The following is a 27,431-nucleotide window of genomic DNA, read 5'->3' as shown; positions in this document are numbered from 1 at the left end:
ATTTCAAGGTGGGGTAATCACTTTGTGCTTGTTATTTCCCATGTAGAACTCTCACGTGATGAAATGCTAATAACTCCTGAAGGTTTTATTTATTAAATACAACATAAGAAAACAACTAATTGTATTTATTAAATACATGTTAAAACTGCACTGGACTTGCTATGAATTGAGTCCACCTCACATCCAGACCTCTGCATACTGGGTTTTGGTGGCTCACTTTCTCACACGTGGGTATACAACTTTTACAAAGGCAGGTTTAATGTGTTTTGGCAATCAACGATTAATCTGTGGGTAAGAATAAAAATATTTTGGTTGATATAAAGTCCACACTCCAGAGTGCTTTGTCTAATTACAGGAATCAGTCCACAGCAGAATCCACAAGTCTCTTAAAAAAGACCCATCTATACTCAACTCCCATCTTTCAAAGCTTTGGCCTTTTCTAGGTATAAATCAGACTTAAATCCTCCCCTATGTCCATCCAAAATGATGAGGTATCTGCACAGGTTATTTGAATTTCAATCCACCATAGCCTCTCTCCTGGTTGGAAACCCCATAGGAACTGACAGGACAAAGGTCCCTGTAGTGGTGTGGATCTCTGTTAGGTTAGTCTGCTGTATGGAGGCAGTCTGGAGGGACCCTCCTCCTCCTCTGTAGTGCCCCCTTCACTCCACTGGGCTGGTGAGCTGAAGATCCTGCCATCGCCTCCTGCTGTAAGAAAAGGGAAATTACATAATTGACTGCTGAAAGTAGAACTCCCATCACAGCAAACACACCATACATGTCATTTATCCAGTAATGACAGGCACCAAATAAATACCGCTGTCACAGAAAAATGATCATGGCCAGATATTGCTCTCTGCTGTCCAGACTCCTGATCCTGAGCACAGACAACATGTGTATGCTGCACCTATGGGTGATGTTCTCATGAGCAACTTCAGCCCAAATGGGCAGCTCCATACAAAAAAAACTAAACAAAAACACATTCTAAAACACTCAACATTTGTTCTTACCTTGCCAGGTACACACCAGCTCAGTGTCTGTGGGTTCGCTCTGAGGAACCAACGTTTCCTGGAACACACACACAGTGAAAAGGAACAGTGAGTCTTGTAAAAGCTTAACAAATGATACCCCTGCAGATACAGAATTAGTCTTCAGTGTGGCCTAACAGCTGTACCTCTGTGCTGATGGTGTTAAACAGTGACTGGTGAGAGTATGTCAGTAGTGGAATGAAATGTATGTTTTCATATCCCTCAGCATTAGAGGACTGTCAGTGCGCTCTGTGGAGAGAACCTGCCAGACCCAAAACACAGAGCTATTTACACGACTTCACTTATAGAATGCATTCAGCTTTAATAGCAATTCCTCATTGATGCTGGCAAATCAATACTGTGAATCAGTTTCTCCACTATCAATCAGACATCAACTACATATGAACTATGTATGAACACTGACTTTTTCAGCAAAAGGGGAAAAAAATCCACTTTTGGACACTGTTACACTGCTAGATATCCATCATGTTGACGGCATGCAAACCAAACACTGCAGTGAGAAGCTGCTGAGGAGAGGAAACAGTGTAATCAGCAGCTACAGTGACTGTCTGGGATGGAAACCTGCCCTCGTGCCACTCCAAGGTACATCACTGAGAATCAGTAGTGTAAGAAGTTTGTTTGGATTGTGTTTTCCCCTACCAGTCCAGTTCTGGTGTCGTAGCAGCCACAGTAGGGAAGGCTGCGGCAGCCCGCGTAGGCGATGAGAGAGGACAAAGCGAGGCTGACGGCACACGACAGCAGTATGGTGGCGTTTGCCCCCTTCACCATGCGATGCAGCACAAACGTCTGAGCAGAGAGACAGACTGTCAGTGGAGCACATTTAAGTGTGTATTATACTGGAAATGTGAATGGTAATCAGCAATGTGTAGAATTTTATTTTGCATAAATTAATACTTCTCTGAAAACTAAAACTGAGTTTTATTGATAATAGTTGTTGAGACTCCATATGTTGACTGCCAACTGCTTAACCACCATGTTTACCGACTATTACATTGCAGGCTATCATCCCAACAGACTAGAAAATGGCCAGAAAATTTTGGATGTCAGTCTATTCATAGCAAAATGCCAGGGCCCCCAGAGGTTTAGGGACGGTGCTGGGGGTATGGTGTATACAGTGTGTCTGTGCCTGTGTGTGCATGTGTGTGTGTAGTGGTTACCACTTCAGGACTGTGGTGATGGTGGAAGACATCTTCATCCTCCTCCCCATAGGTCAGTGTCAGGCAGGAGTAGGATGATATGAACACCACAGCCACCCAGGAAAACCCAGCAGCCGCCATCATCACACTCACCTCGAGTGGAGGTCAGACAGGCTCAACCAGTGAAACCACTTTAACCGATCTTATTGTTTTATACTTCACAAATGAGAACTGATCCTATCAGAAATGTTCACATATACAAATGTCATAGTAAAACTACACTGTAGGTCACAGAGCAAGGTTTGGATGCTGTAGCTATCTGGAAAGCATACCTAAAAAACCCCAAAAAACTCACCCCAGAGAATTCAGAACCAGTGTTCACTAAACTGGTGAACTCAATCTCATAATTCATCATCCTGACCAAAAAATATCTCATTACTGCACTATATGGACTACAGGCTACCACAGACACACTAAGTCCCTTGAGTACTACAGCCAGATTACAAGGGCTTCTTTTGCGTTATTTAGCAAAGGGACTTACCAATATTGAGTTTTTCTTCTGGGAGGCAAACAGTGCCAGAACACCTGGAGAAGCCATAATCTGGGTAAGAAAAACGGCCACGTTATGATGGATGGAGAAGCATAACACAGACCAGAGAGCTACAAAATATCGGTAAGAACTTTTTAACTTCAATTTTAGAGCAGTTTAGCCCCAATAAGCTCACGTCAAACTAACCTGTTAGTGTAGAATAACACTCTTCGTCGAACATGAATTTAAGTTACACCTTGTGGTTAAATCGGCCCGGTGTGGTGCAACGTTCGCCTCTTTAAAAGGTAACAACTACATAGCTAGGTGCTGCTTTATGTCAAAATAAAGGTAGATAGGTCAAGTCATGGTCTACAAGTGTGGCCAATATTTACCGGTAAGTGAAGAGAGAACAAACTGACAGATTTCTGTCTAGAGTTTGGTTGGTTGGTCTGGTACTTTGACCAAACCAACACTAACCCCGCAAAAAACAACTGTCTCTCACCAGTCCTCCCCACACCGGGGTCCTGGTGGCGCTCAGCGGTGTGTTCTTCCGGAAAGCAGCGTCCATAAACCCGCAGACCACGCAAAGCCCCGCACAAGCAATCTGGAGGATCCCGAGGATGAGCACACTCTTCTGGTTGAAGATGAAGTACCTGTGTCGGTCCATGTCTATCTCAACTTTCTCTCCTCTTAACTTGTGCTAGCTCGGCGGTGCATTGGGTTTGTGTGTCCGAGCGGGAGAAACGCCAAACTTAGCCGGACTGCTGTCCTTTAGCGGGCTTTCTGACGAGACAACCCCGTGGAGAGACGAGGCGCACGGTCACATTTAAACCAGAGTCCTCGCTACCTTAAGTCCAGCCACCGTGTTCACGCAGAAAACAGCGTTTGAGCCATCTTTTCCGCAGTGGGAGTGTGTGTCTTCCGGCTGGTTTGGCTGTTGACTCAGGTGAGCTGTTTATCCATTAACCCGCTGACCAGCTGCAGGTGCAAAACACCTTAACCCCTTCAGTGCCGGGTCCGTTACCAAGGGCACGGCAGAGGCCCGAGGTCAGAGATTTGTCTCTGTTGTCGTGGAAACGCCACCAAAGAACATTCTCATTTCAGTTACACTATCAAATCATGTTATTATTATAACAGTAACATGCCGGTTTATATACTATCACATGCTGATTGGATTTGTATTGCCGATTGTTTTTTGAATGATCCTTTAGTTTGTGGATGTAAAGTGTCATGAGGATGTGATTTTGGCAGTGGGTATTAAGGCTTTACCACAAAAAGTCACATAACAGCATAAGAATTGGATGCGAAGTTGATCCTAAGCTAAGGAACAATATATTAAAGTCTCCCACAGATTAGACCAGGCCCAGTTCTTCCTAGTCCACTTCAGTTTGTTCTTGTTTCAGCTGACTTTCTGACTTTTAGTTGGGGGTGATGATTGTTTTACTGACTTACCTTCATGAAAGTTTGTTATGCTATTCTCTTTAAAGACATCATTTAATTCCAAGCTTTAGCAAGTGGACTTATATTTCTTAATAATTTACGCCTTACCTGTTGATGCCTGTGAAACGTTAAATTTAGATGTAGGCAGCTTGACAGACGGGGGTCACTTCGGAGTCTCCTCATTTGCATAAAGTTGAGGTTTAGGCTAATTTATACAAATTACAGGACACACTGTCTTTCATAATTCTAATTTCTTGTGGTGACCCAATGATTTTTTTTTCTTTTCTAAAATGCAGGTGGCCAAACGCTGTGTTCCTCACAGGAGAAAAACAAGCACCTGTACCTCACTGTACCTGCTCTCAAAACTGGGTCACGTGTGTGTACACATATATATCTACTTATACCTAGATATAGATATATACATATGTACACACACACACACACACACACACACACACACACACACACACACACACACACACACATACACACACACACACACACAATGCTATATACACACATATACATATACAATTAATAAAAGACCATTCTACAGAGGGGAGAGAAATTAAAAGGAAAACACAACAAAGTCTCAAGTTTCAAAACGTGTCACCAACCCAGCCATTTGCTGTGAAAGGTGTTCAATTAGAATTTCAAGCAGTTTCAAAACCAAAGCACTTTTCAAACCTTGAAGATACCACATTAAAATTAAAGTATTTTCAAGGATTTACAGCACCCATACCAAACCCGAGGAACCCCTGAAGGGGTCATCTGGGCCAAAAATAAGTGATTTCTGCCAAAAGTGCAAACACTTGCCCCTTACATCCCAGACTATACAGCTGGTTGGTTCATTGTTTAGGGTAATATCTACAAATGTATATACTTCACATTTCTGCTACTTTTTTCCCAAAGCAAGCAGTTGCATTTTAGAGCTCCAATATCATTTTCCTCCCTTTTAACCCAGCCATTGGTTTCTATTCATTCCACTATGATATGAAAATGAACTTTCAGAGACTTCAAACTTTGTTCACTCCAGTATTCCATCACTGTAATAAAGTCCTCCACATTAGTTTTCCTAAAAGAGCAGCACTGCTGTGTTTTGATGACTTGACACTGGGTGGAGCGAAATGTTCTCTCTAAAATTTGGGTAACTTGTAGCAAATGGGCCAAATGTTTAAAATCACCAGTATGGTCATGAAACCATAGGTAGTGTATGCAGGCAGATGTTCCACCCACAAAAATGTGGTTCCACCCAGTGGCGGATTTAAGAAATTTGGGGCCCAAGGCAAAGGCAGGCATGGGGCCCTCTGAGATGAGAGGACAACACACAAAACAGGGGCCCCGAGACACACATAATACGATAAGGATTCTGCTGGCGTTTTAGCAAAAGTATTTAAATCAAAAACATAATTAATGTGCGCAAATAAGTAATAACTGCATTAACCATAAGTGTATGAGGAGTTTTATGGGGCCCTCAGGAACTTGGGGCCCTAGGCAACCGCCTAGTTTTGCCTAATGGTAAGTCCGCTCCTGGTTCCACCTCAAGGGAGCAAAGCAGAGCTGAACAGGGCTAAACAGAGGCAAACAAACAGCAGCTGATGGGACTTTCCCATTAAATCACCTCTCTCAATAATATTTTTTTTTTCTTACAATGCACTGATGAAAATGACAAGCTGCTGGTTAAGATTCTTTCTGCTTAGATGAATGAAATCTGGAGCCATTCAGAGGGCAAAAAAGTCCTGTAATCATGTCTTCATTCTAAATAATGGGCAGCGGAACAATGACAGTTGATTGTGCAGTTACTGATTAATATTTGGAATTAAATGTAGAAATCATTTTATTGTGCCACTGACCGCCACACCATGTATTCTGTTTAGCCAGTGCTCAGCACTGCCCCCGATGGCCACGACTGTCCTGCACTCTTGTCTTCTGTCTCACAGCAGTGGCCGTGGCTCCACTAGCTCCCTCCATAAGCTTTGCTTATCTGTATTCATTTATAATAAAGCAACATTTGAAAAATATTCTTAAATTGTGTTTTTCCTTGAAAGTCTACATATAAAATTAGGAGATAACAAATGTAAGAGCAGGGTTTTCCAGATAACATAGTACGTTAACCCCAAATGTCTAGCCTGGGGGAATCTCTGATTTTAGGCTATCTGCATTCATTCGAGCAATATTTGAGTAGGCAGCAATAGCAGACATAGCACTGTAAGAACTGTGATACGATCATATATATGAAGAGGCGTGTGGAATGGTTTGCTTTATCTTGGACTTTATTTTGTAGCATACAGTCACAGCTACAATGGTTAGGTTAGAAAACTGGGTTAAATTTGCTTTTTTTCTTTTTTTTTTTAGTAACAATACAATGTCTTTTCTCTCAAACTCCCTTCATTTACAAAGCACCTCTACAGATCTCAGAAAATATTTGAACAATTTGAGAAATCCTAAATAAATTTAAGAGTAATGAATGTCATGAATGAATGTCATAAGCTCAGTCAGTGGGCCTAAAAAGGTGTACATGATTGTAAGTTGTAAAATGATTCCAGTGGGTCAACAGTATTAGTTCAAATGAGGTGTGAGTTGAATGATTCAAATAGATAAGATAAATACTGTATTGTACAAATATGTTATACTAGCGCCATCAAACTCAACACCTTGAGAAGAGCCTTTTTGGGTAAACTGCAGCCACAGCTTCAAAGTGAAGTTACGTTCAGTCAAGTAAGGATACAGTCACAGTGAAATTAACAGTAACTTCTAATTGTACCCTAGATTTATAAGCACCAAACATGAGCAGGGAAATCTTCATTTCCATTATGATGAGGAAGAGAAAAAAAACAGACAGAACAGCATTGCCCAGCCATAGACATGCCTTCTAAAATAACTTTTGGTTTCTTGCATAGTTTTTGTGTTGCTATTGCCCTGCAATCTCCACGGTCTGCCTTCAATTCGAGGTGCCCAAGCAGCATCCCATCTGGATACCATATGAAGCAGAATATTATCCAATAGGTATGGGGCAGTTTGCAGCTATAGGGGGTATCAAGTGCCTTACCGCCCCAGGATTATTGTAACAGGGTAGTACAGGTAGGGGGTGTCTTATTGTCCAGACATGTTAATCTTTGTTCTCTCTGGCCTGTCTCTGCTGGAACACCTCCAGCTCCTGCTTGTACCAATCTGGGGCCTCTGGTCCGTTCTTCCCCATTGGCGTGTGATCGTAACCGTAGGCAACTGTTAACTCCTCGTCTTTCTGCACAGCTCTCAAGGTTCGGATGCACTTGATAGGGCCAAAACGAGGGTGGACAAACCTGTGCAGACCAATAAACAAAAAGACTGCATTAACTCAGGTGCAAAAGAGAGGACATGTGGGAGTAAACATCATTTAGGTTCAACAGGAGAATTTAAGTTTTCATTCTTATGTTGATTAGGATCAACTGGCACACATTTTCAACTTACAAGGACAGCGGGATAAGAACACCGGTGCAAACAATCATGAATCTGATGTAGACTTTTCTAAAGAAAAAAACGGTGGGTGAATGAGGCCCGGTGTTTCTTGTACATTGGTTGGATCACACTGTCACTCCAAGTGACATTCCAGGTTTGGTTTCGAAACATACCAAGAAATCATCCCACTGACAGGAGTTGGTCCAGGGTTGCTGTGATTTCATTATCCAGGCAGTTTGAATAAATAGTACTGCACAATTAGAAATAGAGGACTTTAATGTACTGTTTAATGTAATGTAATGCACTGTTTAATGTCCTGTGCAATGGCAATAAAGACAGGCATTCTATTTTATGTAGCCATTATCAACCAACTCACCGTCCTCCTCACACACTCCTGTGCAATTTGCAACTACGGTTGCAATGTTTGCCCTTTTGCTACATTCAAGCAGATCATGTGTGCCTCACATGACTCAAGTCATTAACTTAGTGGATATTTATAATTTAATGCTGATTTGCATGTATGACCAAATTTTATCAAAAACTGTAAAAAAGTCACAAAGGACATTTTTACTGGGGAAATTTACCACCTGACAAAAGGCAATAAGCCAAGGCAGCACAAGTGGCCAAACTACAACAGTAAACCATGTTTATGAATATGAAGACTGCCTATCATAACCTTGATTTCTTTCTGAGTTGTTCTTCCTGGCTCCACTCTGTCCTCTGCTGCTATTAGTGTGTACTCACGGGTCATATTTGCAGTTGGGGGTGAAGGAGTGGTTTGCCTTGTGTCCCAGAGAGGCGCAGTATCTGTCTATCTGATCAAATGGCTGTGGCACATCAATCACTGTGTCCTCATCCAGTGAGATGGTGTTTCCATTTAGTGCCCAATCTCTGCTGTCCACCTGGGATGTCAGTGTGGTCATGCCAAAAGACCCAACATTTAATTAGAACCAACGTAGGAATAAACTACCCAAGTTATCACCAAAACAACCCACCAAGTAAAGACAAAAAAAACACACATACACCATGATAAAACAAATGCACACACACGCACACGCAAACACAAACTAAGGTTGCTTTCACACCTCACTGATTCTTGGGAATTTGGATAAAACAGGTTTTAATTTTGAAAATAAAAAGTGTGTTAAATAACAAAATCTGAAGGTATATCATCATAGGCCAAGGTCTTGGCTGTTCAGCAATGTACCGGTGCAACCTCCTCATTTTGCATTTTTTTCATAAAATAGGTTTTTCCAGTTATTAGGCTACTTTGTTTTTGTCAACACCGTCACTGTAATGTTTTTTTTTTTTTATTTGAAAAATATATTTTTGTATTAAAGAGACTATTATTTTAATAACTCAACAGCACCAAAGAAACATATTGTAAGCATATTCACTTAAAACCAATATAACTGCCTCTGACGGTGGTGACACTAATTTGACAGTGGCCTCATTAAAACATGCATTTCCAAAATGTATACCACTCAAGTCAATGGCTTCTTGCTTAACAACTTTATTTAACTATTTGGTATAAAAAATAACAATCCTGAGCTCTGTTATAAGCATTTTTCAGACTTCAGTCATTACCGTCACACAGAAAACCTGACGGTGGTGACGTCTGACGGTGGTGACAAAAACCTGCTCTTTCACATGATAAGCATGAGTTGTTCACATTAGCCAGCTTGTTTTCGCCCTGTTGCTACCTGCATCAGACCTCTTCTTAAAAAGTATACATTTATTCCATAATCTAATCTAATATTTTTTATACAGAAGTGACGGTGTTGACAATTAGTAGCAGTGTCCAAAAATATGAAGAGATTTAAGAGAAAATAGCAAACTTCCAGGAGCCTGAGCGGTCTTGAAGCATGCAGTAGAGCTGAAGGTTTGAAAAGGGCTCCTCAGGAATGTAACTGACCTTGTAGTTTTTTTATTATTATTTTTTAAATAAATATCTGATGGTGGTGACGAATATCTGGGACACATTTTGAGCAACCACAAAATAATAGTAAATATTGTTCAAAACCCATCGTTTGTAGTTTTTAATACATATTATGATGTACTCTTTCATGTGGTAAAGATATTATTCAATGAAATTATTACTTTTTGTTGTTTTAATCAAGTTGAAATGATTATCTCCTATCCGAGGACAACTGGTTTTGTAGGGTATGGGCCAACATATAATCATTAAATTAATACAAATTAAAAATAAACCTATGAAAAAACCTTACAAATGTGCAAAGGACCCCCTGATTATGCCCTTGATTCTTTTTATTCATTAAAATGTTGTAAATTTCCAGCAGAAATAGCATTTTTCTTAGTGGAACATGATTTATCCAAATTCTCAAGAATTAGTGACCTAACAGTCCATCTGCACGGTCCAGATGAACTTGATGCAGTGTCTTTTCCATTTGGTTCGGTTGACTTTCCTAGCTCAGCTAAAATCCAGAGCGGAAAGCACGCATAGAGAGAAGTTTCAATTCATAGCACAAGGAATATCCTTAGCCACTTTTACAGTCATGGCAGTGATCCTTCCTTTGTCTGGGCATCAAAGGGGGATTAAAAAACAGAGCATGAGAGACTGATCCGACTCTGACTGGTGAGGATAGTGGTCTGTCATGTTTTCCAAAGAAGGCATGGCGCTATCAGATTCCAGCTCTGAAGTAGAAAGCTTCTGAACCAAACTTCTTTTGATGCACTGTAATGCCTCGGACATCAATGCAAATCATGTGTTGGATAAGATATTAAGATGAGCCATTCCAGAACTGACTTGGAACCAATCTGAGAGCCACCTCTTTAAGGAGGATCAATATCTGATACGCACCTCAGGGTTTGATTAGGGCAGTCTCACCTGCCCAAAAGAACGGCATCAAACTGTTAAACACAGCAGGGTTTGATTCAACTGGACTAAAAACGGCAGGTGTGGAAGCAACCTGGGCCACACACGCACCTCTGTGTTATACCTCTGAGTGTGTGATGCGCACTCCATTGTAGAAGGCCATCACAGTGTTGGGCTCAGCGTCCGTCTTGGCAAACAGACCCTGACCTGCTCCTTTGATCGGAGAGTCTGCCACAAACACCCTGAATCACAGGAACACAACCACATGCCAATACTAATCCCACTGTCACAAAGTTTTCTAAGACTGTGTACTGAGTGTTTGCAGGTTTTGACTGCTGCATACCGGCAGTCCATAGCTATGAGAGAGTTAAATGTAATGCTTTTAAAAGACCTTATTAAGATCAATTTGAAGAAAATTTAAGTTTTTTTTTTTTGTTTTGTTTTTTTTATTAAAATGGGCATTTCGGGTAAGTACAGGGTGACCCAAAAAAACGGGAATCTTTGAAGTGCATATTGGCAGACATGAGCAAGTGGCAGCACAATTTTTAAAAAATGAATATTCCATCATTGTTTCTTAAATGGCATGTTTTAAGGTTTCAATTACTATGAATAAAATATTTTTCTTCCATCACTCTTGGTTTTATTGGATTGTTAAAAAGTTCCCGTTTTTTTGTGTCACCCTGTATAAATGTGCATACTATGAGGCTGGCTCAGTGCAGATGGAATATTGTGAGTTATTAACTAAGTGAGTCTATGAACTATTTCCAAGTGGATACATAAATGGATAGACAGAATGAATAAGGGTTTTCTTACATTTCTCACTACTAGTAAGAACAACAGTTTAGTAGGATAAAGTGAGTTGGGTTAATGTCAAACTGTTCATTTGACAGCTAATTGTGATTAGAGTATGTCTTGTGACTACAATGCATGTTAGTTTTAGTGACAGCTTCAGTTACATTTTAGTTATTTAATCATTTTTCCCCTTGCAAATTCATCATTAAATTTGTTAGTAACCTTTACACATCAATTGATCTGCATCCCTCCCGCTTCTTGTAATTGTATGTAGCTTTTGTTTTGATACTGTAATATGAAAAGTGAAATTTGTATTTGTTCCTTTCCAGACTGAGCTCAGGAGCTGTGTTTTCATTCATCAATATCTGTTTTGTTTTTTGTTTTTTTTGTATCTTTTTTGATTTGTTGACAAAAATTTCATTTATATTCTAGTTTTTGTCAACAGAGGTTATTTTGGTTTAGGTTTTGGCCTGGATAAGTGTCAAATGACAATACTTTTAGTGCTAGTTTTAGTCAAAGACACCACTACTGATAGACTAGCCATTTTCCCAAGAGGTTAGGTCATACAGGTATAAAGGAAGGAGGGTCAAAAGATTTAGATTTTGAACATTAGAATCACTAACTCAGAAACCTGAATAAATGAAATTACATCAAATGTTATGCTGAAATTAAGAGCTCATCAGTTTAAATTTAACATAAACATTATTTAATGTCTTAAATGTCTAGTGTTTGTAAAATTAATTTAAGACATTTTAAGGCTTCTGAAGGAGCTGCAGACTTCCTGGTTTAATATAGACGCTGAAATTGATCCGTCCCACTATAGCTCTGAGCTAGACGGTGAAATCAGGAAATGTTATCTCTCGGGCCAGTAGGGATGTGTCAGGCTGACCTACCTTTGGCTCTCATAAGGGTCAGGAAGCAGAGTGTGGGTGGCGATGCAGGTCGAAGTCGACTTGTCATAAGTATACACAGGGCCTTAAAAATATGTATAGCATATAATTAGCCAGATATGCCCAAGACTCACTCCTTCCTTTACATACAATAATAGTGCTTGATAGTAGAGATGACCATGAAAACCAAGAGGTGTAGACAAAAATACATAGCAGACTGCTTTCTGATTAAAACAAAAGAATCTTAAAAATACAACAAACAGGGCAAAACAGACAGGGCGTTCCCCATTGTTCCATCTGATGGCTAGGTGATTTCCTCAATTTACTGGTTGGGTCAACTACATCTGAAATTACATAAAGGACTTTGTTTTCATGAATCAATGGTACTAACACGGTCGAGAGTGCGATGTGAACTCAGGGTGTGGTGACACATTTTTGGTCATTTATACTAGCACCACACTAGGGCACTGACGGCACCGATTTCAGCCCATCAGACAATCAGGGCGTGTTCCTGGTTCAAGGCCGACCCAAGCCGCGCAGTCTCTCACAACACCACCAACAAGGAAGAAATAAAGGGGTGAAAGATTTTATTTCCCAAAACAATAAAAGCAAACATTAATTAAAAGCAAGTATTACCACAGCCCATATCTGATGAAAGCTGCTGGCTCTTCTTACCTGTCCTAAGGAGGTGACCTCTGAGTGGGCTGTTATTGAAAATGCTGAACTGGACGTTAATGAGGGGAGCTTGCAAATTTAGATTGTGGTAACACAGTTTTTAAGTGGTGTTTCTTTTCAGCCCACTGTTTATATATTAGGGAGTAAAACAGGACTTTGACCATATTCCTTCCTTGAACGCTTCTGGTGCATTTGCCTCACTGAACAGATTTACAAGAATTGATGACTGTCTTTGTGTTTTAGAGATCTCGTAATGTGCTCTTGGACTGGTCCAAACATGTGAATGACTGGCCAAAACGATTGCCAGTGGACATTTTAGTGTAGCTCTTGGGTCTCCAGAATTGTTTGTTCAAAGACCTGAACAAAAGAATTGGCTCTGTCCTTCAATCTTGAGAATTTGTCATGATGCTAAAACGAGGCGGCAGTCGACCTAAAATTCATCACTTACTGTTGGGTGTGACTTCAAAGCGTGGCCTGCTGTTCTCCGTGGAGACCAGGGTGGCGAGTCGAGCCTCGATCAGCTCTCCGTCCACAAAGTTTCCGTAGAGAGCGGTGTGGCCATCAGGGTAGATGTACGCTACCGAGTCACCGGTCATCTCTCCGTCCTCGTTCATCTCTCCAAACACACAGCCCCGGTCCTGGACACACCAAGTTACACACCAACATGGAACCAGCACAGAACTCAAAGATCATTCCCTAACACGCAAATATACTGTACACACACAGCTTCAGGATGGCACAATCTACCAGCCCCTAAAATGTACAAATTTCTGCTGATATAATTGAAAAAAAAAAAAAAAAAAAAAAAAAAGTTTGGAAAAAAAACGATACCTACACACTGGGTTGTCATTAATAGCATCAAAACACTGGGCCTGGTAAATGTGGGTGTACATATCCATGTAACATTATATGAAGTACTCACATCTTTACAAAGTTACCAATAAAATGCAGTCTGATTTTACCAGGTTATTCTTGCCCAGTTATTATAGGAAATTCTGTGACTCACAGGGTAGTAGACCCAGCATTCCCCACAACGGTTGTTGTCTTTGTACTGGCCCTGAAACACCAGGCGGCCCTCTCCGTCATACTCTTGCGCAGGCCCGTTGAGCTCACCATCCACATAGGTCCCATGGAGGACACCCCCATCTTCATATGTATACACCCCCTGGCCCTGCAGGGCATCATCTACATAGAACCCCTCCAATGTACTGCACAAAGGAGAGAGAGAAAGGAGAAACTAGCTACTATATTACATGAAATTATTTGCATTGCATATGGAACTTTAATTAGTGTTATACAGCATTTTGACCATAATGAGTGGCCAACACTCACCATTAAAACCCAGGATGAGAATATATACTCCGATGGAGTCTAACCAGCATATTTCATTAAAATCAGTTTAGGCTACTGTGTGTCTGATAAGATCTGAATTATTATTATTATTTTTTGGTATCTTAACAGTACCTTCCATCAAAGAAGAAGAACTTTCCCTTGCCATTCTTCTCTCCATGGACAAAGTGTCCTTCAAAGCGATCACTGGATGAATAGGTCACTGTACAAAACCCATGAGGCTGATCATCTTCATCCAGTGGACCTGAACACACACGCAGATGATTTATAACATGTTATGGGCGTTCCCTAAAAATGCAAATGCAAATATTTCCAAATCAATAAAAGCATGCTATGAATTTCAAAAATGAAAAAAATGTGACGTCTCAATTTTATTTTTATTTATTATTTACATTTTTTGTGGTTCTTTTAATTGGATATAGCTGCTGTAATGCCTCTTTGTCTTTGCTCAGTCAAATTTCAGTTGCCTGAGGCGGTGTGATTCTGACCACATACACCTACCAAAACAAATTAGGTAACTAAAATATCTAGCAAACCTGAGACCTCTTAATCTTAAATCCAGGAAATCTAAGTGTTTTGTGCAAGATGGATCTGTATACCAAAATTTTATCTTTTGGGAAACAATCAAGTGTTGGAGCATGGAAACATGGTGAAATGAGAGGTGATGACCAATCAGAGCAGCCATTCAAATCTGGGGATATCTAACATCATTTACACCAGGAAGACACCACTTGATTTCCACAAGAGTTTGATTATGTCCATCACCAGGGCATATTAATTAATTCACATTTCCAGAGCACTGATAGCTCTAATATTTTGGGAGATTTTACACTGACATGGCCTTGGTTAAAAAATAACATACAATTGCAACATGTGAATACTATTGCACTGGACCATTGATAATCAGGAGGCCTGTGTGAGGAAGAAAATCTATACATTACCACCAATTCACTGAGCTTATTAAGCAGTACATTTGTCTCATCTTCCCTCATTCACGTAGCACACACATTTTTCTGCCAAGCCTCCCCCAAGCCTAATTTGATCAACAATGATTATACTTACTTCTGAGAAAATCGATCCAAGTGGTTTACTTTATCTTGGAAAAGATTTCTTCTACCATAAGGACAGTAAGTCAGGGAGTGTCCTACCTAGTCATGCGGCAAAAGGCCCTGGAACGCTCGGTGTAGTGTTTCGTCCTCTGGTCTGAGAGAAAATCACACCAGACTCAACCTAAAAATCGGGCAATTTAATGCTCCCCTACAAAATGGCAAAAGTGCACACTTCGAACAAAATTACCAATGACCTATTCTGAGTCATTCGGGTCTTGTCTTGAGTTCGGCATGCATCCGACAGAGAAACAACAGCTATTTCGATACAAATTCAACTTTTGGAGCTGATTCAACTCATGCTCCCCCTTCAAAATATACCGTGTTCGGCGCCAGAGAGGAGTATGAGCCAATTCTTTAAGTTGAAACAATATTTTAACAACAACCGCGTCGTGGATCACATGGAACTTTTAAGCCTAATTCAATTCAGTTTAGCGGCACGTTCTTTCTTCCATACATGAGAAGAGCGTGTCGTGACAAGCTGGTGAGTACATAATTCATGTAATATTTTATTCGCTACACTACTTTGCTTGAATTAGTATTTGAATCGATACCGACTCCAACAATATGTAGCGTTCCAGCACATCCGGTGGTGTTAACAGAAGTTATAAAGTATCCAAACTGTTACAAAAGCACCCCACCTCTCAACATTACTGCCAGTGGTGGTTATTGCCACGCCGAAACATAGCGTGCACCCACTGAAGCTTGACAAAAGCCTTTAGGCTTTACATTTAATCTTACACAGCGCATTCACTTCCAGGTGAAGTATCCCCAGTACCCGGGGCAGACAGCGGGATGAAGAGCGTGCCCAGGCCGCCCTCACTCGACTGTCAAGCGGGTTTGCTTCAGAAACAAAGTCCCTGGCGCCTCCAAAGCACCGAGCAGGCCCGCTTCACAAAACTGACTCATGAAGATTTACACAAAACCGACATCACAGAATAAAACAGCAGATATATTTCGCACATGGTCGCATTTTTTGCTCATTAGGGAGGAAAAACACACCGCTGCCTTACCTTCCACGACCTCCTCTACGTTGTCATCATCGCTGTCCATGTTCGATGAGGCTGCGGGAGTGAAGCTTTCCCCTTAAACCATGGGCGTCATTCGGACATGGCAAGGTATGACACTTCACATACCTCAGCCTCAGTGAGTCCTCACTTGATCTGTCGGTGGAGAAAATGGAGAGTAGGCTAATTGGTGTCTCCTGAAAATGGTCAGAGATGAATTTGGAGGCCATAAAACGAGAAGTCACATGTGAGCATTCAGAACCAATTAGGCTAATAGTTTTGTGCTCACCAAATGAGTGTCAGTGTGATATGTCCTGTCAACACTGACCCAATGTCACATACTATAGTGTAGCAGTATATGGAAGTAGGGGCAATAGTAGGCTAATAGTAGCTGCAAGTAGTGATAACTTAAAAGTATTGGCATTTTTCTACATTTTATATGTTCCTGCCACTTGCTACTGATTTTACACCTTGTTTTGTGTTTTTATATATTTTAGATATAAATTTATATTTTATATATATAAATATTTTGCTACCTTTTTTTTCTCTCGTGTAACACACATTACATTTCATTTTAATGTTCAAAATGTGCTATACAATTGATTTTAAACGATAGAGGCAGTTGTAGCAGCTAGTAGTTAGCCTTAGCAGCAGGTGGCCCTGCAGCATCACAGATGCTTTGCAACCAGTGAACTTACAAATCAAACTAGACTTTGCTAAAGATTCTGAAGAAACTTTAAATGTGCTTGCCACCGTTACTGACGGTTGCCAAGGCATTGCTAGTTAGTTGCTATGATGTTCTGGGTGGTTTCTAAGCAGTTGCTATGGTGTTCCTGATGGTTGCTAAAGTGTTGCTATGGCGTCCTGGGTGGTTGCTAGGAGGTTGCTTTAGTGTTCATAATGGTTGCTAAGGCATTGCTAGGTGGTTGCTATGGTGTTCCTGATGGTTGCCAAGGCATTACTAAGGTGTAGCTATGATGTCCTAGGTGGTTGCTATGGTGCTCTTGATGGTTGCTAAGGTGCTGCTAGGCAGTTGCTATGGTGTTCTTTGTGGTTGCTAGGGCGTTGCTAGGCAGTTGCTATGGTGTTCCGGGTGGTTGCTAGGGTGTTGTTATGGTGTTCCTGATGATTGCTATGGTGTTTTGGGTGGTTGCTAAGGTGTTGCTAGGTGGATGCAATGGTAGTTAGGGTGGTTGCTATGGGGTTGCTAGGGTGTTTGGGGTCATTGCTATGGACTTACATTGGTGTTTGGGGTCAATGCTGGGATGCATTGGCTGCAGTGCTAGTGGCCCTTGAGACAGAAAAGGAGAGATACAGAGCCGCGTGTGTATCTCTGTGTCAGTGAGAGGGGACTTAATTTCTAGCTACCTCTCCGAAAGTTCCACCATTAGTGTGTATTGCTTCCAAATTCTGACTTCAAACTGGAATTGTGAAAAAACACAAAAGGCGGATCATTTTGAAAATTGACACAGCAATTCTTCTCCACACGTTTTTCATATTTTGTGCACGGATGTAGTGCAAAATAAAAGAAAGAAAGAAATAGAAATAAAAGAAAGATACTTAAAGTTACTGTTCAAGTATTTTAATTATTAAATTATTAATCAAATTATTAATCACCATCATCATCTAAAGTTGCCATTTTGACATCTATAGTTACCTATACATTTATTCATAGGGGTTAATAGGAAACAACATCGCTGGGTTACATTTAGGCCATGTACACTCAGTGGCCACCTCATTAGGTCCACCTGTACTACAATGTACTGTAATCCTGTGTTTGCATGTCTGCTAAAATTCGAGCCCATTTGGAGGACAAAGTGTAAATGACTTTAAAACTCAATAAGTTGGTTCAAACCACAGGAGCAAAAGAAGAAACCTGCTCCCAACAGTAACAGCTTGGCAAAAAAAATGACGTGGTGTGTGTGTGTGTGTGTGTGAGAGAGAGAGAGAGAGAGAGAGAGAGAGAGAGAGAGAGAGAGAGAGAGAGAGAGAGAGAGAGAGAGAGAGAGAGAGAGAGAGAGAATGTCTTACATCGTCATCTTCCTCCTCCTCTGTCATCTTCATTACCTGCGTGCTCGTTTCCCGCTGCAGCAGACACTTAGCACAGGTATGTGACATCACAAAGAAGACCGCGTGTCGGCGACAAGCGCATGTCCGGACAGGTATTATGACGTCACAAAGAAGGCTGTCTGTCGGCTGCACATACAGGTCCGCTGCTCCCGGTTAGAGGTCAAACAGCAGCAAAAGTTCCGCTGCGTTTAAGGTTGAGAAAAGCCTGTGAAAATGTAGCTTCTGTGGACGCTACCGCGCTATTTGATTAGTAAAACCAGTTTCGCTACTAAAAGCTATTTGATTCAGGAAACAAACTATACAAACCATAATACTGTGCACATCATCACAGAATTTAAGATATACTTAGTAGTTGGTGACCTCTACTGGCAACAAGTAGGAATTGTGAAGAACAAAAAATAGATGGAGCCTGTCTGCAGTGTATGTATACAACAGTTTCTCAAAAAAAAAAAAAAAAAAAAAAATGAAAACACTGTTTCAACAAAATAAATAAATAAATAAAAATGTTGGTTCTTTAACAGCATTTAAGTTGAACCATACAGTTACTGAGAGTTGAATGTTGTGGAGCTTCCAGTTGTACAGAATTGATAGGCAGTATTGAATTTTTTTTTTTTTTTTTTTTTAATTAAGTAGGGAAAAGGGTAGGGAAAAGTGATGGTGTTAGGGGTAGTGGGGTTGGAAATTGATGCAGTGGTGTGTGTGTGTGTGTGTGTGTGTGCGCAGGGAAAAGGGTAGGGAAAAGTGATGGTGTTAGGGGTAGTGGGGTTGGAAATTGATGCAGTGGTGTGTGTGTGTGTGTGTGTGTGTGTGTGTGTGTGTGTGTGTGTGAGCCCAGATGTGAGTCCATTAGTTGTTGGACTCGTCCATCTTCTTGTTCTTCTTCTCCTCCTTGTCATGGTCATGAGAGGTGAAGCAGGCTCTGAAGGGTCGGGTCATCCACCTCCAGAACCTTTTTGGAGCACTGGGACGTTTCTTCTTCTCCAGCACGGTGATCTTCTCCAGCTCGGTGATCTTCTCCAACATTCTGGCTTCTTTCTCTGCCCACTCTTGCTGTTTCTTGTCCATGGCCTGGTTGAAGTCTTCTGAGGCCTTGAGGAGGGAGGTCTTCTCCTCCTGGATCTGGACAAGGTTGGTCTGCAGCTGGCTCATCTCACTCTCCACCTGGACCTGTTGGACAGCCTGGAGCTGGTCCTCAATACTCTGGACCTTGTGTCTCTCCTGCTCCAGGGCATCCTCCAACTCTTTGACTTGGAGGACAGCACGTCTCTCACTCAGGTCCTTCTCCGTGATCTGAAGCTGCAGGTTGGAGATGGTTTCGTTTGAAGTGGGTGCATCGCTGGTCTCCGTGGCCTTTTGCGTGAGGATTGCTTCTTTGAGCTCACTCACTACCTGACGAAGTGCCTCCATCTTTGCCTCACAAGCCTTGATCTTGGCGGCCTGCTGATCTGCAAGATCCAGAGTTCTCTTGAGCGCAAGCTGGAGTTCTTCAGTTTTTTCCTCCACAGCTTGGCTGTTGGTGCACAGATTGTCCTGCTGAGCACAGGTTTCCACTGCAGCCTCGCTCTTGTTGTCCTGCTGAGCGATGTCTGTCTCTGCAGCCTGACTCTTCTTCCAGGGATTGTCCTGCTGAGTGATTTTTTTCACCTCAGGCTGACTCTCCTTGCAAGAACTGTCCTGCTGAGAGGTGCTTGCCTCTGCAACCTGACGCTTCTTCCAGGGATTGTCCTGCTGAGTGATTTTTTTCACCTCAGGCTGACTCTCCTTGCAAGAACTGTCCTGCTGAGAGGTGCTTGCCTCTGCAACCTGACGCTTCTTCCAGGGATTGTCCTGCTGAGTGATTTTTTTCACTTCAGGCTGACTCTCCTTGCAAGAGCGGTCCTGCTGAGAGGTCTTTTTCTCTGCAGCCTGGCTCTGCTTTTCTTCCGGAGCAATCTTCTTCACAAAACTTCTATCCACTGTGGCGTTTTTAAGCGCCTTTGCGAACACTGGAATAGCGTTCCTGTGAAGGTGCATGTTGTCGAAGAGGTGCTCTTTGGTCAGAGAGGGATGACTGACCACATGTACATTTGGCAATTTTTTGCCACCTGCCATGATGGTCAGATTCACCTTCTCAATGACCTGTGAGTCCACATCCGTTCTTGGTAACAGAGTGGACACCACAATCTTAGAGGCAGGGAATTTTTGATGGGCCTTGGACATGAGACCTCTGAAGTATGGTGCAACTCCATCCTTCCATTTCACCAGGTCATCTGTGCCTGTGTGAATGAGGATGTGAGTTGGTGAACCAAGGCTGGGATCAGACAGTGTGTCCCAGGCTGATCTTATGTGGGGACACCACAGCTTCTTCACCGTGTAACCGGGAAAAAGCCGAGTCTCCTGGAGGTATTTGCCGTTTGAATCAATGAGCACGACAATGTGGCCCATTGGTTCAGCAGGCTTTTGTTGGGACCGGGTTGGGCGGTCCGAGCCAGGGACGTCTGCTTTTTGGCAGCCGTCCTTGTGGCTGTGTGTCCCTCAGGGTGGTTGTTCCCCTGAGGTTTAAGATGGGCTCTCCCGATGACTGTGTGCCGGGGGCTCCGGTCCTCGGGAGGCCCAGGTTGGGCTTTGTGGTTGGGGTTTGCCTTTGTCGGTTTCGCCATCCTGGATGAGTTGGGTTTGGGTGGGTGTGTGTGTGGGTTGAGGAGCCTGTGATAGTTTCAACACAGACTCTCAGTCAAAGCCTGTGCAGCACGAAGTTATAAACACTCTGTTGCCTACGTCATCGAGACATGCACGCTACGTCATCGCCTATGCTATTGCGACATGGAGTCACGTGACACGCGCTACCTTAACACAGCTGCGGACATTTCCAATGCATTTCATCAATAGAGACAATCGTTCGTTTTTGCTGACGGGGCTTCATTTTGCGTTCTTTCTGCATTGATGTGTTGTAGTTTTTGTTGGAGGCAGACAGACGAGGAGCCGACAACAGATTTCTCAACAGATTTTTGCAAGAGTTCACTGACTTTGACTTCAACAAGGTAACTCATTATTTTGCGACTGTACGTCAATTTAGCTCAGTTTTGTCATGTAAAGTTTCGTGTGTGTGTGTGTGTGTGTGTGTGTGTGTGTGTGTGTGTGTGTGTGTGTGTGTGTGTGTGTGTCAGTTGAAGGCTGGAGAAAACACACCTTCCGTAGCTAGTAAGATGTGCTCAATATCAGCAACAGAAAACAGTTGAGAGATTTCAACATTTAGTTGATAACCCCATGAGTTTGTGAAGGAAAAACTTAACCTCATAAAAGTTCAGTTGCAATTGTGTGTGTGTGTGTGTGTGTGTGTGTGTATGTTTGGTTTTTCAAGTGCACAGTGCCCAGATTGATCAAGCATGACAAAGTCGACACACACACACACACACACACAAACCGGCACCTTTATGTGCACCGTAAGCTCACCCACACGCACGTGTAAGTGTATGCGCTAATGCACGCATCAGAGGTGTTTTCATCGTGAAGGGGGACAATTCATTTCAGCTCCCAGGTCACCTACCAAACAGCTTTCAGCACCACGGACAGCGTCCCAGCAGACCTCAAACTGGTTGGTCTCCCAAAACCCACAAAAACGTTTTATTTGGGGTCTGTATTTATGTTACATACCGAACATGCACACATAATAATGTGGTTGGTTTAAATTGCAAGTATAAATCGTGAATCACTGGGAGAATTATTTGGTAGGACCCAGGCCACCCAGTTTGAAACCGGGACAATCCAGACAAAACAAACTGGCACGCCTGGTCATTGTAGGTAATGGTTATGTATGTGTTGAAAATGTATCTTTAAATTAAACAAATAAAATCCCAATGCAAAAGCTTTCATTACAAAACAGTGTCACAACATCATGACATATTACACAATCCAAATAAAAAATTAGTGTCTGTAGCATTACAATAGCACCGAAATCAATCATCAAATAAGGAACCCACATGCATGTTCCTTACAAATGTGGCACCATTTAAAAGGGAAATAAACAGGCTTTCCAACGGTATAAGGTTTATTGCCAAGAAGCATTGTTACAATAAAGAAATAATCTACCAAACACAAATTTCCTTCCTTTTTGTGTGATGTTTATTTCAATCCCCCACCTGAATCTGGTAGTTCCACCTGAATCCACAGGGTGGCATTACAGCCTTCTGCTGAGCTCACCTCTCCTTGTTGCTAATATGCATATGGTGGCACAGCGGTGCTAGTTTGGTTATTTTGTTTATGTGGGCTGTTGTTTAATTGTTAAACAGCAAAATGTTATCTTTTCTTGCCATGTAAAAGATAGAAAAGCAAGCATGACTTTTATTGTGCTATAAATAAAGGAAAGTCTAAAAATCATGAACATTTCTTCTCTTTTGCATTTTAAAACAAATACCCGAGCCCTCATTTTCTATCTAATAGTCCTCAACTACTTACTTACTCAAAATCCCCATATCTATTCCTTACCCAGCCATTAATATGCTCACTGAAATCTATTTACTCCATTCTTTTGAAATATTGTGACATATGGTCTCTTGAGCTTCATTACAACAGGACTGAAAGTTGTTGCAGAGTTAACGCCATAATAAAAGCTGTGGATGTAAACTGAAAAGAAAAGTTCAGATTCTTACCCATATAGCAGTGTTTGCTGGTCCAGGTGAGTGTAATACATCAACCATGTCTGGTTTTTAACTCCTTCCCTGATCCAAACTGTCACTTTAGAGTTTCTCCTTGGCTGGAGTTCATTCATTTTTACCTTGAATACTTTCCATGAAGACATTACTCTACAGCAGTGGTTGTCAGAAAACAAAAACAAACAAACAGAGGGGTCCCCTGACACAGAGAACCACTGACTTAAAATACTTTATTTCAGTAGTTGTTGAGCTACTGCTTGACCAGTTACTGCCTCAACCACAGTTCTGTTTCTGTTACGATATGGACAAAATCTTATATCTTGATATTTATGCCACATACGTCATTAGCAATACAATAGATGATATGAACATGGCTTCACACTTATTTGAAATTTTAAGTGTAGCAACAGTGAAAAGTAAGCATTCTTCAAAAAACAGCATAATAATACCAACCGGGTTTAGAAAAAACAGTTACTTAATAAAGTTTTTTTTTTAAATTATTATTATTATTATTATTATTATTATTATTATTTAATCAGAACAAAGTCTCTGACTTAGCCTGCATCAGAGTTACAAGTAGCGACGTTACTAGTTTAACTTAAATGGCATTTCTCAGTAGTGTGGTTGTATCATCGCTGTTTTCTGAATCAAATAGCTTTTTAGTAGTGAAACTATTTAACAAGGCTCAATTTTACTATTGAAAAACTGAGACTTCTTAAAAAAAAAAAAAAGCATAATACCAACTGGATGTAAAAAATGCAGGCACTTTACAAAATATTGTTTTGATCAGAACAGACCAATCACTCTCTTAGTAATCTACTGGAAATTTCGTAGACTGAGCAGTGGCGTTTCCTATAAATGTCATCTATAGGCTTAGTGGATGAAATTAAGCTTGGTTGCTAAAAGTTGCATGTCGGGTAATTTATTTGACAATCAATAAATATCTACTATATGAGTTTAGACTTAAACTTAGTGTAACTAGAGTTTGGTTGAGCCGTTTAATCCACATCTCTTATACATCAGATAAATAACAAAGACAACCTACTATAGTGAAGCCTTTGTATTCATATTAAAATTATACAAATTAAGCTATTTTAAAAATTAAACTAGACTTAGCTTAAGTATCTGAAGAAACTTTAAATGTGCTTGCCACCGTTGCTGACCATGTGGCCATGTGGTAAACTGCCAGCCCTATGCCGTTTGTAGGTTGTGTAGTTTTGTTAGAGGGCTTGAAGGCAGTTACTGTGGGCCGGGTATTTTCCAGGCAGTTTTTATCATCCTTTCAGTGGCCACTATGATGTCTGTGGGCAGCTGCTATCGTGTAGATAGTTGCTATGATATTCTGGGTGATTGCAAAGCGGTTCCTACGGAGTTCCTGATGGTTGCTAAGGTGTTGCAAGGCGGTTGCTATGGTGTACCTATTGGTGTCTAAGACATTGCTAGGCAGTTGCTATGGTGTTCCTGATGGTTTATAAGGTGCTGCTAGGCAGTTGCTGTGGTGTTCTTTGTGGTTGCTAGGGCCTTACTAGGCGGTTGCTATGGTGTTCTTTGTGGTTGCTAGGGCATTGCTAGGCGGTTGCTATGGTGTTCCCAATGGTTGCTGGGGTGTTGCTAGACAGTTGCTATGGTGTTCTTGGTGGTTGCTAGGCAGTTGCTATTGTGTTCCTAATGGTTGCTAAGGTGTTGCTAGACAGTTGCTATGCTGTTCTGGATGGTTGCTGTGGGGTTGCTAGGGTGTTTGGGGTGATTGCTAGGGACTTGCTTTGGTGTTTGAGGCAAAGGCTGGGATGTAGTGGCAGCTGTGCTAGTGACCACTGAGACATTCAGGGACATTTGGGATTTCTGTAGTCAAATTGAAATTGCTTAGAATTTTATACTGAAAGGTAAATGTTTATAGACACAGATGAATGTGAGTTTCATGGCCAGTGATGAAAGACATACTTTGATCTTCTGCTAAAGTAAAAGTCATACCTGCACTGTAGAAATATCCAGCATCCAAATACACTCATAGTACAAAAAGAACACAGAAATCAAAATTACAGAAACCCTAAATACCACTGTGTGTGTGTCATGTAGCCAATGACAGGCAGGTGTGTCAAGAAACAGAAGTGATGTTCTTGAAAGTTCACATCATGAGTGACAGTGTTGCTTGTGATATAATCTCCTTAAAGTAATGCACTGATTCTTGAGAATTTGGATAAATCACGTCCCACTGAGAAAAATGCTATTTCTGCTGGAAATTTACAACATTTTAATGAATAAAAAGAATCAAGGGCATAATCAGGGGGTCCTTTGCACATTTGTAAGGTTCTTTTATAGGTTTATTTTTAATTTGTATTAATTTATATTAATACAAATTAATAAAAATTAGATTATATGTGGGCCCATGGCCTACAAAACCAGTTGTCCTCGGATAGGAGGACTTCAACTTGATTAAAACAACATAAAGTAATAATTTCATTGAATAATATCTTTACCACATGAAAGAGTACATCATAATATGTATTAAAAACTACAAACGATGGGTTTTGAACAATATTTACTATTATTTTGTGGTTGCTCAAAATGTGTCCCAGATATTCGTCACCACCGTCAGATATATATTTAAAAAATAATAATAAAAAAACTACAAGGTCAATTACATTCCCGAGGAGCTCTTTTCAAACCTTCAGCTCTACTGCATGCTTCAAGACCACCCAGTCTCCTGGAAGTTTGCTATTTTCTCTTAAATCTCTTCATATTTTTGGACACTGCTACTGTCACTACCATAAGTTGTCAACACCATCACTTTTGTATCAAAAATATTAGATTAGATTATGGAATAAATGTATACTTTTTAAGAAGAGGTCTGATGCAGGTAGCAACAGGGCAAAAACAAGCTGGCTAATGTGAACAACTCATGCTTATCATGTGAAAGAGCAGGTTTTTGTCACCACCGTCAGACGTCACCACCGTCAGGTTTTCTGTCTGACGGTGACGACTGAAGTCTGAAAAATGCTTATAACAGAGCTCAGGATTGTTATTTTTTGTACCAAATAGTTAAATTAAGTTGTTAAGCAAGAAGCCATTGACTTGAGTGGTATAAATTTTGGAAATGTATGTTTTAATGAGGTGACTGTCACCACCATCAGATTAGTGTCACCACCGTCAGAGGCAATTATATTTGTTTTAAATGAATATGCTTACAATATGTTTCTTTGGTGCTGTTGAGTTATTAAAGTAATAGTCTCTTTAATACAAAAATATGTTTTTCAAATTAAAAAAAAAAAAAAACATTACGGTGACGGTGTTGACAAAAACAAAGTAGCCTAATAACTGGAAAAACCTATTTTATGAAAAAAATGCAAAATGAGGAGGTTGCACCGGTACATTGCTGAACAGCCAAGACCTTGGCCTATAATGATATACCTTCAGATTTTGTTATTTAACACACTTTTTTTTTTTTCAAAATTAAAACCTGTTTTATCCAAATTCCCAAGAATCAGTGAATGGTCAAAGAAATGCTTATTTATCAATGACAGTAAGTCCACTGCAGGCACACTAAACTTTTAGTTTTAGTACCATACAGTAACATTAAAGTTAGGAGTATACCAGCCACAAAACAAGTGTGTGACATGACCCTTGCCTGACTTAATGTGTGTTTTAATAGCCTAAACTAAGTGTTCAGTGTATGTGTTGTTAGTTGGCATTAAACTAATTAGGCTACATCAGCTTTAATAAAAGTAACTCAAAATCAAAAATCATCAAAAATATACCAAGCTCATGATAAGGTATGAGTGATTGTGTCATGTGAACATAAAAATGTCATTTTGACAGTTCTGAATATTTGTGTGGACTTTATGTGTCATGGATGGATTTGGCTAGGAAGCACACCAGACAATCTGGAGAGGACTGCTGTATTATATCTAAGTTGTGTATTCAAGGCTCAATTGACTGGTCTACAGACAGGTGACAAATTAAAAGACAAAACAAATAAAGTGTCATAGGGGAACTTTTCCATTACCCTATATCTACTCTGCTCACTTCAGCTCTTCCTGCTTTTTTGGTTTTCAATTAGGCAAAGGTTTGGGATAGTATCTGGTATCAGATAGTATTTTCAGAACAACCTCTGCTGAAGTTCCCGGTGATCTGAGCAGACGGTAAAATGTGATGTGAAATGCTACAGACCACTGGTTGGTCAGAGAGAAATTGAACTGTTAAGTCCTGCTAGTCACTGCTTACAACAAGGACATACCAAAGGGAGAATCACACATTTTTTGTAGAGTTTGGATAATCTATCCATGTAATAAAAATAAATAAATACATAAAAAATTCAGTTGTTCTCCTAGTTACACTAATATTGTTCATATGGAGCAGCCATTTATGCCTTTATGCACTGTAGTCCTACTATAATATCCCTCTCTATGTACAGGATCATATGGAAGAATGGAGCTCCATCCCTCCAGTAGAACCTCTTCACACAGCACACACACAACAGAGAGA

General features: G+C 40.8%; 2 protein-coding genes and 1 long non-coding RNA gene across 5 annotated transcripts; 1 reads left to right on the top strand and 2 right to left on the bottom strand.

The window, feature by feature from the left end:
* Nucleotides 1–59: 59 nt before the first annotated feature.
* On the bottom strand, nt 60–3,689 carry LOC115366618 (uncharacterized). 2 transcript variants are annotated; one of them, XM_030062154.1, is made up of 6 exons: nt 3,217–3,689; nt 2,727–2,786; nt 2,207–2,338; nt 1,689–1,835; nt 1,011–1,068; nt 60–708 (listed from the first exon to the last, which is right to left on the bottom strand). In XM_030062154.1, exons 1-6 carry the CDS (start codon nt 3,379–3,381, stop codon nt 599–601), a joined length of 672 nt encoding a protein of 223 aa, XP_029918014.1. In that variant the 5' UTR covers nt 3,382–3,689; the 3' UTR covers nt 60–598. The 2 variants fall into 2 exon arrangements, with proteins under 2 accessions (XP_029918014.1, XP_029918015.1); XM_030062155.1 differs by having other exon boundaries at nt 60–705; nt 3,217–3,381.
* Nucleotides 3,690–6,406: 2,717 nt separating this feature from the next.
* setd7 (SET domain containing 7, histone lysine methyltransferase) lies at nt 6,407–16,388 on the bottom strand. 2 transcript variants are annotated; one of them, XM_030062150.1, is made up of 8 exons: nt 16,255–16,388; nt 14,250–14,379; nt 13,792–13,993; nt 13,234–13,423; nt 12,114–12,195; nt 10,553–10,670; nt 8,337–8,494; nt 6,407–7,456 (listed from the first exon to the last, which is right to left on the bottom strand). In XM_030062150.1, the coding sequence occupies exons 1-8, from the start codon at nt 16,292–16,294 to the stop codon at nt 7,264–7,266; spliced, it is 1,113 nt and encodes a 370-aa protein (XP_029918010.1). In that variant the 5' UTR covers nt 16,295–16,388; the 3' UTR covers nt 6,407–7,263. The 2 variants fall into 2 exon arrangements, with proteins under 2 accessions (XP_029918010.1, XP_029918011.1); XM_030062151.1 differs by lacking the exon at nt 8,337–8,494.
* Nucleotides 15,330–27,420, top strand: LOC115366621 (uncharacterized). Its single transcript, XR_003928847.1, has 3 exons — nt 15,330–15,725; nt 16,002–16,359; nt 27,361–27,420. It is a non-coding gene; the product is annotated as an uncharacterized LOC115366621 (long non-coding RNA).
* The last annotated feature ends 11 nt before the right edge of the window (nt 27,421–27,431 follow it).

This window comes from Myripristis murdjan, chromosome 10 (assembly GCF_902150065.1).
Source record: "Myripristis murdjan chromosome 10, fMyrMur1.1, whole genome shotgun sequence".
NCBI classification, from domain to species: Eukaryota; Metazoa; Chordata; class Actinopteri; order Holocentriformes; family Holocentridae; genus Myripristis; species Myripristis murdjan.
This window is presented reverse-complemented; position numbering and strand designations above follow the sequence as displayed.